The 11,320-nt window shown below is 40.4% G+C and overlaps 2 protein-coding genes across 3 annotated transcripts; one reads left to right on the top strand and one right to left on the bottom strand.

Moving 5' to 3' along the window:
* Positions 1-267: 267 nt before the first annotated feature.
* tbc1d20 (TBC1 domain family, member 20) lies at positions 268-11,090 on the top strand. The gene is made up of 8 exons (XM_026166883.2): positions 268-713; positions 836-1,021; positions 1,134-1,214; positions 5,763-5,949; positions 6,117-6,218; positions 7,964-8,105; positions 8,611-8,789; positions 8,948-11,090. Exons 1-8 carry the CDS (start codon positions 662-664, stop codon positions 9,210-9,212), a joined length of 1,194 nt encoding a protein of 397 aa, XP_026022668.1. The 5' UTR covers positions 268-661; the 3' UTR covers positions 9,213-11,090.
* LOC113018919 (uncharacterized) lies at positions 3,263-5,664 on the bottom strand. 2 transcript variants are annotated; one of them, XM_080301605.1, is made up of 4 exons: positions 4,825-5,664; positions 4,262-4,544; positions 3,789-4,096; positions 3,263-3,683 (listed from the first exon to the last, which is right to left on the bottom strand). In XM_080301605.1, exons 1-4 carry the CDS (start codon positions 5,052-5,054, stop codon positions 3,428-3,430), a joined length of 1,077 nt encoding a protein of 358 aa, XP_080157731.1. In that variant the 5' UTR covers positions 5,055-5,664; the 3' UTR covers positions 3,263-3,427. The 2 variants fall into 2 exon arrangements, with proteins under 2 accessions (XP_080157731.1, XP_080157730.1); XM_080301604.1 differs by having other exon boundaries at positions 3,263-4,096.
* Positions 11,091-11,320: the final 230 nt, after the last annotated feature.

Here is an 11,320-nt window from a genome sequence, read left to right as displayed (position 1 = left end):
TTAGACAGCACCACAATCTCTCAGAATTGTTTATAATTTTTATTATTATCATTATAAATTGGTTGTTAAGTCATAATTTTATATCAAGGAAAATACTGTTCCACACAGTTTGCAGACAGTTCTAGTTTATGTATTATATAAACCCGGTAGATAAGTATTGCCTGATGTTTTTTTTTTTTTTTTGTTAGTGTTTTCCTGTTTCTAAAGTTTCGTTTCTTTACAGTAAAAATTGGGTCGACCCTACCCCTCCTCCTCCTCTTCCTGCTTTTCTTTCCTGCTACGTCATCACTCCGTATGAGCGGCTAGGCTAACTGTATCAGCTGTATACTTGGTTGCTTCCGCCAATGTAAACATGTAGCCGGTTTTTCGATTTAATCCAAGTGCTGGTAGGCGGTTGTTAACCTGTTTGTCAGTGGTCCCAGCAATGATGGCTGTGTTCCTAAAAATAGCCGCTATGGAACCAGGGCAGTGTAGCGCGAGCTTAGTAAATAGCTAACACTGAATAGCTAGTTATCTACCAGGCCGTGTTTTCATGGGGCTAGCATCGGTAATTAAACAGTTTTCATTGACAGCCACGCAAGGCTAAATCGGAGTTAGCAAAAACTAGGGAGAATGGAAAGTAGTGCTATCTAACGAGGACGCATCAAGACGTACAGACACCATGAAGAAGTCTAGAAATGTTGGAACATCGTCGCCAGTGAATGGAAAGCAAGGTAACGGTCGCTAACTGTGTCATGTCAACTGTTTGAGTACACTTCGGGGCGCTTTGCTAACAAATAAATAAACAAATGTGGGAGCATAGCTTCTAACAGTGAAACGATGTTGTCTGTTCCAGACTGGGACACCAGACGGAAGAGGAAAATAGCGGATATCACACAGGCACTGAGTGTGAGTCCAGTGGACGTAGCAGCTCTGAGGAGGATGGCTATCAGTGAAGGAGGACTGCTGACCGATGAGATACGGTGCCAGGTCTGGCCTAAGCTCCTCAACGTCCCCCTTGATGTCTTGAATCAAGAGCCAGGTATTATAATTGTTGACGATATGCAGTTGCGCGTCTCGCACCTCCTAATACAAAGGCTAGCAGTCAATGCATCATACAGTAATTGCTGGTGGCAACATTTTCATTTTTTCAGACACTGTAGACCGAGAAAATAACAAAGACTACAACCAGGTGTTGCTGGATGTCCAGCGTTCACTACGGAGGTTCCCACCTGGTGAGTGACCAATCCATGGCCAATTGTGTCTACATACACACACTGTAGACATGATATAGAGTGACTGTGTCATCATTTCTAATACAACTATAAATTCCTCCAGTTTCTTAACTGCTTTCCCAATTCATGGCTTGGGGGGGCTGAAGCATATCCCAGATGTTATGGGAAAACTGAACCGGGTTGGCAAATTCTACTTGCAAATCTTGTATATTTTTAACCTTTGTCTCTGTAAAGCACTTTGAATCACCTTGTTGTTGAATTGTGCTATACAAATAAACTTGCCTTGCCTTGCCTTGCCTTTGCTGACATGGGCACAGGGTCACCATCGTTCTTTATATATTATTGGCCTTGTAGTGGGTTATGGTATAATTGGCTAGAAGTTTTGTTGAGAAATGTTTTAATGTTTTGCCCATACATTGTTGACAAAACACTGTTTCTTCCATTGTAACCTTTTAAATTCGGTAGTTATCCACCTGAAAAATAATCTGCATTTAATATTGTAATTATCAATGCAATATGAAAATGGCTTTGCTGCTACTAGCTGATATAGTGGCCTTTGCTGGTAGCCACTTGGCTTCGTTGCAGCTATATCTATTGCTCTCCACTGCAGGAATCTGTCGTGGTATTTTCTGTAAAAAAGAATGTCTGCAACATGGTCAGAGCTGTGGTCAAGCTATTTTATTACTGCATGAAGGAGAGCCAACACACATCACAGTTCAGTCATTCCAGCTCTGACCTTGGGACATCTCAGCTCCTCTTTTATACCCTCACACACAACTCTGTGTATCTTTTAGTTACAGCAGGTTTCTGTCCCACGGGATGTTACTGGGGAGAGGGCAACTCCCACTATCTTTTCCCAGGAAGCTCCTGGCACTGGTCAGCTAGGGAGTTTTGTCCTTCTACACCCCAACAGTTAGCAGATAACATAGTGAAACATTGTTAAGCAAAGCAAAGCAGTTTTTCACCATGTCATCCTGACACATATACTTCGGCTAAGCCTACAAAGGCTATACAAAAATCATACAGTGAAATTCTAACCACCTACATCTAAATGTAATAATAATAATAATGGATTGCATTTATATAGCGCTTTTCTGGGCATCCAAACCGCTTTACAATTCCACTATTCATTCACTCTCATTCACACACTGGTGGAGGCAAGCTACAGTTGTAGCCACAGCTGCCCTGGGGCAGACTGACAGAAGCGAGGCTGCCATATCGCGCCATCACCCCTCTGGTCATCACCAGTAGGCGGTAGGTGAAGTGTCTTGCCCAAGGACACAACGACCGAGACTGTCCGAGCCGGGGCTCGAACCGGCAACCTTCTGATTACAAGACGAACTGCCAACTCTTGAGCCACGATCGCCCCAATAAATGTGAGGGTTAACTAGATTTTTCCCATTACAAATCCAATTCTCAAACCAAGACAATTGAGAATTCATATGATATACTCAAACGACATGCACTGAAATTGCTTTTCCATCTTTTTCAGCTAAATAAACTTTAGTTGAAAGAGCTACTATGGTGGTTAGCCTAACTCCAAATTTGAATTACATCGTTATTATTTTTTTAGTTGTGGAGACATTTTGAATGCCAATGTAAGCTAACAGCTGTATTTTACAGTTTTTCTCAGTCGCTTTGGTGCATTTCTCACAACAGAATTGAACTCTCCACCACTACTAAGGCACTTCTCAAAACAATTAGTGCAAACTGCAAAACATGGTGGATAACTTGCAAAAGTGAGTCACTCCATCAAAAAGAAAAGTCAGGTGTCCAAAATAAGTTGTCAATGCATCAACAACAAATCCCTTGAGCAAAACAGACAATACATTCATCAAAAGCAAGTACTGATACCAAACAAAGTGTCAGGGCTGTCACAATTACAAGTCATTAGACCAGCACCTTTGGTCACAAAATCACATGGTCTGAACATGTTCCCATTGTGACGGATGTCTTTGTAGGTGCTTCCCAATGACATGTCAAGTCCGGACCGCATGCATGGCATGTTGAAAACCATAAATTGTAAAGGACAATCAAGACACTCCATATGCACTCTTGATAATATTTAATTGAAACTGTTCACAGCATTGTGCAAACTGGGGAAATACAGTAAATCAAACATTTTACAGCAAACAAACTCACCTAGACAGTAAACCTCACTGCAGTAGTTACGACTCAAAAAAAACAAACTGAAAAACAGACACTGCTGCATATCAATCATTGATATCTAGACGCTCCCGTCTGTCTGCCCACATATTTGCATCAACATCACAGCGTATGTCAGCTCTATCGATGCATCGGGGAAAGTATCTTCTGGAGTGTCGAATCCACCCTCTGCAGGACTCTGCTGTGATGTCATCACAAGCTGCATCCATAGCTGCTAGCAGGGTCATTTGGGTATGTGGATGCCTGTCATATACCTTCCACCTCCAGGAAGAGAAAAACTCCTCAATTGGATTCAGGAATGGACTGTAAGGAGGAAGAAACTCCATAAGCATCCTGTCGTGTGCTGCAAACCACTGCCTGACTACAGCAGAGTGATGGAAGCTAACATTATCCCAAACCACTACATACATTGTCCGATTGTCACCAGGATCATCCCTTCCATTTTGTGGGATCAGGTCCCTATGAAGAGCATCCAGAAAAGCCAACAGGTGTTGTGAATTGTATGCACCAATACGAGGAATATGGGTGTGAACACCATTCTCTGAGATTGCGGCACACATTGTAATATTCCCTCCTCGTTGGCCTGGGACATCAATGGTGGCTCTTTCTCCAATGTGATTCCGTCCACGCCGTCTGCCTTTTGCGAGATTGAATCCCGCTTCGTCAAGATATACAAACATGTGCAGGGGTTCCCTGGCCTCCAACTCCAGGATATGCTTTACAAAGGATGAGAATCAGACAGGTCTGTAATGGTGCATTTGGCAGAACAGATTGTACAGTTGGAATTGTACATAGGATTACAGTAACATGCATAAATGTAGGTTGAGTACATGGCCTAAACTGTTACAGTGAACAGAGGTACATATGCGAACATGTGTTACCTGTACATACTGGTGACGGAGCTCCTTCACTCGATCACTGTTCCGTTCAAATGGCACTCTGTACAATTGCTTCATGGACATTTCATTCCGTCTGAGGACTCTGTCTATGGTGGAAATTGATATTGACTGAATATTTCCGAATATGGTGTCATCGTTTACGACAGTTCTTTGTATTTCTCTCAGTCTCAAAGCGTTGTTTGCAGCCACCATTGCACAAATTCTTTCCTCTTGCTGCGGAGTCATAAGTGGACCTCTTCCACCTCCTCTAGGTTGTCTGGCAGTCCTTTTTGAGATGCAGATGGGAAAACACACACATGTAAGCGCAAACATGCTTACAGTGATTGTCACAGGACTATCATTCAAAACTCCTTTCTTTACAGCATTACTGTATTGTACCACAGCACACTATGCCACACCTGGGCCAAGTCTGCGCTTCAGTTACAGTACGTCTATGTGTAAGGATCTGTAAGGTCATGTCCTAATGCAAGTCTCCTGTATGACTATGAAAGTGCAGAGCAAATTAGTTTGTGCTGCATACTGTAACTAGATTACGGTGTGCTCACCTGTTTTCCCGACGAAATGTCTGGATGATAGAACTTACAGTAGTTCTCCCAACATTTGGCTGCACCCTTCGACCAGCCTCGGCCATTGTGAGGCCATGGTTTATCACATGATCCACAAGTGTTGCCCTGATTTCGTCAGGAACGTGTCTATGTGGTTGGCCTCTTCTCACCCGGTTTTGTCCTCGTCCTCCACCGATCCTCACTCCTCTTCCACGAGGCTGACGTTCCATGTTCTGCTGTTTTGTAGATTCAGTATGCACCTCATGCCAATCCTGTCTGTTGGTTTACATTACAGTATATATGTACTTGTGGAGTGGGGGATGCTGTGCCGCGGTTCACCTGTGACTGGGTAGGAGAGGCTTTTCATTGGTTGCAAGTAGGAGTGACACACACCAATTTTCATTAGTGTGAGATAAGGTTCACCTGAGACATGTAGTTTATGGAGATTTTCATGGGAACTCCTCCAAAATAGGGTTTTCAAAATGGGTGTATGAATCGTTTGACAAGCTGTTCAGCAATTTTGAGTGCACTGACACAAGCAATGCAATGAAGACTATTAGTTGTAAGGACAATGACTATTCAGCCGGTACAAGTATGAATAATTGTGACATTCATGATGAAAGAAAGGAGATAGTGATGAATAGGAAGTCAAACGTGACCATTCTTTAGATATTTGTACTCACTCAACTGCTTCATGTCCAAAGGCATTTGCCTTTGGACGCAGTGAACGTGAAACCGCCACAGGGTTGTGCCAAAACGACTACATGTTGTGGTGGTTGAACTAACTGTTGTGCAATGTTTAATTCTGTTGTGAGAAATGCACCAAAGCGACTGAGAAAAACTGTATTTGAAAAATGCTGAACGGGCTGGTCTATTTAATTTTGAGCACTCAATGCACTTTCGATTCATATAGCGCTATTTTGGCTATGCATGCATAGGTATGCCAGATGAGCAGAGAGAGGGTCTCCAGGAAGAGTTAATCGACATCATCCTCAGAGTTCTGCAACGTAATCCCCAGCTGCACTACTACCAAGGATACCATGACATTGTCGTGACCTTTTTATTAGTTGTGGGAGAGCGTCTTGCAACTGCTCTAGTGGAGAAGCTCTCCACACATCACCTCAGGTACTTATCACAGACACAAATGAATCTACAGCAGGTTATTTTCTCTGCTACTTAATCTTCCACTTTTTTTTTTTGTATGCACAGTCTGTCCTTATTGCTTTATGCTTCAATAAAAATCATACTGTGAGGTATTAAAAAAATGCTGTCTGTCTTATTCTCTTTCTCAGGGACTTCATGGATCCCACTATGGACAACACAAAACACATTCTTAACTATCTGATGCCCATCATTGAAAGGGTCAACCCTGAGGTGCATGACTTCATGCAACAGTAAGATTCACTCCTATTCTAGTGAAAGTAGGCCAAATGGGTTTTGTTCTGCATTAGGATACAAGAGGATGTTAAACCTTGCATTTTTATTTTTTAGTGTGTTAAATGACAAGCCTGAGATTGCATACCCAACTTTTAATATTAGCTTCTTAAATTTACAGTAAAGAATAGGGCTGGGTTTTTATAATCGATTCATCGATTAAAATCGATTCTGGCTTGGATAACGTAAAATCGATTCATTAAAATCCTGAATCGATTTTTTAATATAAATTTATTTTGCCCAAAATGCCAGAATCTCAGGTGACATCTCACAAAATTTCAAGAACCACCAAACAGTTAAAATAGTAAATGAGAGCAGGAACACGGATTCTGCACAAAGACTTAAACACACAGTGCGACCCGCGGATCAGAATCAGTTAGATGTCGCTTTTCTCACAGTCGGGGCTGAAAGCCGACAGCTCGCTGACTCTGATCTGTCGGCGGGTCCGCGCTTTGTGTTCACGCCCTTTATGAGCCGATTCTAAAGCTGTTAGTTTGATCTCTCTCCAAACAATATTGACCGAACCAGCAGCAGAAGAAGATCCAACCGCTTCACATAAACATCGTCATGAATTCACTCAGACTTTTACTGTTTTGCTTCCACCGCGATGCACAGCTCTCTCTCTGTACTTCAAGAACAGTTTCCCTTTCTTCATTATTCGCTTGCTTGTTACGCACAAGTCTACTGTTGTTTACAGGCTGTCAGCCGCTGTTTTTTTCCCTTTTACATTCTTCCGAAAAGAAAACCTAATTTCTGCTGTTCAATACTGAAGAAATGTAAACTTTTTAAAATTATTCAAAATGCATAACGCTGTGTCTGTAATAAAACCGCTGTAACTTCAGAGGTGATGTTCATATGTTGATTAATGGTTTTCTTTCGTTTTTGATGTACTGCAGAATATTTTTTATAAAATCCCAGGCCAGGAAAATCACCTTCATGTTTTTCTGTGTTTTATCTTCAGCTACTTTGACACAAAAGCATCTGCTGTGATGCTCACACCTGTGATAAAGTCTTGCGTGTGTCAGCTTCCTTTTTATTGATACAAAAATATGTAAATGTACTGATCTGAATTATAATATTTCTGACTGTCAAAATTTCCCAGATTTAAATCGAATCGAATCAAATTAAATCGAATCGTGGATCGAATCGATTCGGGGCCTTGTGAATCGGAATTGAATCGATTCTAGAAATCAGTGACGATACCCAGCCCTAGTAAAGAATTGTGCATGCAATAGTAATTTTTTTCCTTTAGACAGAAAATCTTTTAGCATCTGTTGTAATGACAGTACATCATCATACTAATGATGATCATTAGTATGACCCTTTACTACTTTGGCATATCTACAGCGGTGTCTCCTTTAAACAGCTAAGGTTAATGTTAAAACAGGTACAACTATAAAATGAAAGCTGTTTTAGGTGAAGGAATGAAGGGTGACTGCTCTTACATCACACTGATCCAATTATGATAGCTCAAGTTTCAGTTGTAAGGCATCCACGTCATTAAGGCTGCAACCAAAGGTTACCATTACAGCTGGCCTTCATGTTTGATTTTCAGTTCCTGATTATATCATAAATATATAAAGTATATAAAGTTGTAGAAATTTCTGGTTGTAGGTGCTATATAGAGTACTTTAAGTGGAGCAGTTGGCAAACTAAATAGTTGTGTGTGTCATTGTAAGCTGATCTCATCACTTGTCATTTTAAGGGCTGAGGTGGGTACAGTCTTTGCTCTCAGTTGGCTCATCACATGGTTTGGCCATGTCCTATCAGACTTCCGCCATGTTGTCCGGTTGTATGACTTCTTCCTGGCCTGCCATCCATTGATGCCCATCTATTTTGCTGCTGTGGTGAGTTTCCTGTTTCCTGGTTTGTCTCTCAGAGACACTCCCCAAACATCAAGTTACTTTAACACTACATGAATTACATATTCTAAATCAGTGTAAGAATAAACCATTTATATAATCTCCATTTGTGCATATGGAAAGCTCATATTTTTTCACTGTGCAAAGGCCATTGTGACAGCTGAAGATATGGATAATGTTGTATTCATGAGGGTTGTGGAAACCAATTTGGTAATGGTTGAGCATTTATTGACATTATATGTGGCTAATCAATCAATCCCTTTATTAGTATTATTATTATTATTAGATCAATGCAGTGATGTCAGATCAGTTCTTCTTTTTAAGTTGCCCCTATTTAGTTTAATTTAGTCGGGTGTGTTATTTTAAATGATTACATCTCTAATGGGAATGGCTTCTTATTTCTGTATGAATGTATCATTGTTTTCCTTGACAAATATGCTGTTTACATCTCTATGTTTATATTGGTATGCAAATTGTATTTATGTTGTAGATCGTGCTGTACAGAGAGGAGGAGGTATTGGAGTGTGAATGTGATATGGCCATGGTTCATCACCTGCTATCCCAGATTCCCCAGGATCTACCCTATGAGACGCTCATCAGCCGAGCAGGAGACCTCTTTGTACAGTTTCCCCCGTCTGAATTGGCTAGAGAGGCTGCTTCACATGAAAGGTAAGTTCTTATAGTTATTTTAGTTGTATGAAACTGTCATCACTGATTTTTCTTATATACTAATACTCACATTTTAGTTTCTTCTACTTCAAAAACTGCAGTTACTCACTTTCAATAAAACCTTTTTCTGTCTCTCTACATGTATCTGTCTCTTTAAGCATGGCAAGCTCTACCTTTAAGGACTTTGAACTTGCATCTGCGCAGCAACGACCAGACTCAGTTCTCCGTCGCAGACGCAGACAAAAGCAGGCTGCACTGGAGAGCTCAGGAGTGAGCTCTGTAGTTGCAGTGGCCCAACCTTCAGCAGCACGGCGGTTTGTTCGACTTGCAGTCATGGGTCTCACAGTGGCTTTAGGGGCAGCAGCTCTTGCTGTGGTCAATACTGCTCTTGAGTGGGCCCCCAAGCTAGACTTATTTCCTTGAACTGCTTTTCTTTTACACCAACACTCCATGTATTCTGTCCTCTACTAAATCAAGCTGGTGGGTCTGCTATCAAGAACCCTTTAATGGTTTAAACCACAAACCGCGGAGTCGGCAACACTGTCTGGGTGCACTCTCTAAAGTCGAGGATGTCTTTCTACTCTGTGTAGGGTTTGTCAAGCCTTTTTGCTTTGTAATTCCTGAATAGGCACCAGTGTAAATGCTGCTGTTGTTCTGAATTGAAGAATATAATGAAGAGACTATGTATAAGAACCATTATTGATGGTCATCACGAAAGCTTATTTATATTTAGTATTAAAATAATTTGAAGGCATTATCCTCACAGGGATTTGCAGAAAACTTGGCAGACTCACTACATTTGAAACTGCTGCCAATTACGAGCGCCTGAGTGAATGTGTGTGTTTGTGTGTGTAGTTGAGTGTGTGCGCAGTCACAAACCATTTGTAATCTATTTGATACCTGGACCAAATAGGGAATTCCTGAATTCTCGCTTTGTAAAATTTACTGTTTGTTAATTTTAAGGTAAGTAACTGTATAGAAACATGACACGCAGGCACTTTAAGGGTCACCATTTCATTATTTTTAGATCATTTTGTGTATTTCATTAGTTATGTTTAACCCTTTCAGTAAGCGTATAAAGGTATCTTCTCTAAAGGACCGAGTATCTTTAACACATCAGCAGCTGTTACCCATGACTTGGTTAAATGAAACTGGTCTTACAAAAGTAAATACATTGTAGCTTACTTGAAGTTTTTGTTTGCCTAAACATATATTTGAGAATATGCCCTCGCAATACAATATAGCTTTCATCGCCCAGGAAAATAGTATAAGAGTAGCTAAGTGATAACTTTTAAGTTATTTAATGCTTGCACACACACACACACACACCTGAAAATGAGTTTGTGTTTTGTGTACCCAAATAACTAGTTTATGTAAAAAAATAAAATAAAAAATTCTAGAGAAGATGGTCATATCCTAATAGTTCCCACAATATGGTCATTCACCAAATGCCTAGTAACCGTAAATATCAGAGGTGGAATAAGTAAAATTAAGTGGATATTGTTGTCTTCTTATTAGCAGTATAGCAGACCTGGCTTGTACTGACTGCATTAGTTTTGTAAAATCACTTTGATTTGATAGTTGCTTTTACTCAGTTTGTTTGGAAGGGTGCTCCTTTTAGAGAAGTGCCTGGGCCTTCATATTAATTCTGTCTAATATTTTAGATTTATACGTGATTTTTTTTTGCTTGATTTGAGCAGATGCTCCTTTGTAAAGTGATTTGAGTGTAGAATTGGTCCACGGTACCAGATTGTTCCAGTCATTGACATTAAAATCACATCCTTAAATAAGAGATTTCATTTTAATAGGGTTTCGTTTATTGTCAGTCATTTGAAAACCCACAGTTCTTGTTTCAAATATCAGCCTTGAGTTCTTGCCCCCTACCGGGACACAGAACTGGTAGTCCTCTAAAAACTTCTTAATTGGGTGAAACTCATCAAAGTGATTTTATTTGATGCTTTTTTTCTATGTGAAGCTGAAGGCTTGATGCTCCAGTGCTGTGCTGTGTTTGATTGGTTTATTGGCCTTGTATTGAGCCTCTCATTCAGCTGGTAAGGGATCTGCAAGCTGACTGAAATGAAGGTGACTGGCACATGTCCAAGGATGCTCTTATGCTCCTAAGAGCTTAGTTGTTGAGCATTGTAATGCAGGACGTATCTGCACTCAGCGGTGTTCATTTATTTTCATTGCACTAAATGATTTATCTGCCTTTTATGTTTATTTTTGTTACTATTGGACTGTCTACTAATGTAAAGTTGTACAAGAGAATGCTAATAAACTAGAGTGAAAAGGTTTTATGCATTTGGATTCAGGCTTACGTTTTTATTCAGAATATTTTCTATGACTATATAGTGTGTTTTTCAGGATTTCTCAAATTCAGGTTTTAGCTGCCCTCTGACGGCTTCTGCTAGACCACATTAGCCTCAATTGTCCTTTGTGACTTCAGTTCCTTAGGCTTCTTAACATATTTAGATTAGTGCTATGGTTCTAATAAGAAATAATAATTAAGGATACAGAAGATGACAAAGTTG

This window comes from Astatotilapia calliptera, chromosome 5 (assembly GCF_964374335.1).
Source record: "Astatotilapia calliptera chromosome 5, fAstCal68.1, whole genome shotgun sequence".
NCBI lineage: Eukaryota > Metazoa > Chordata > Actinopteri > Cichliformes > Cichlidae > Astatotilapia > Astatotilapia calliptera.
This window is presented reverse-complemented; position numbering and strand designations above follow the sequence as displayed.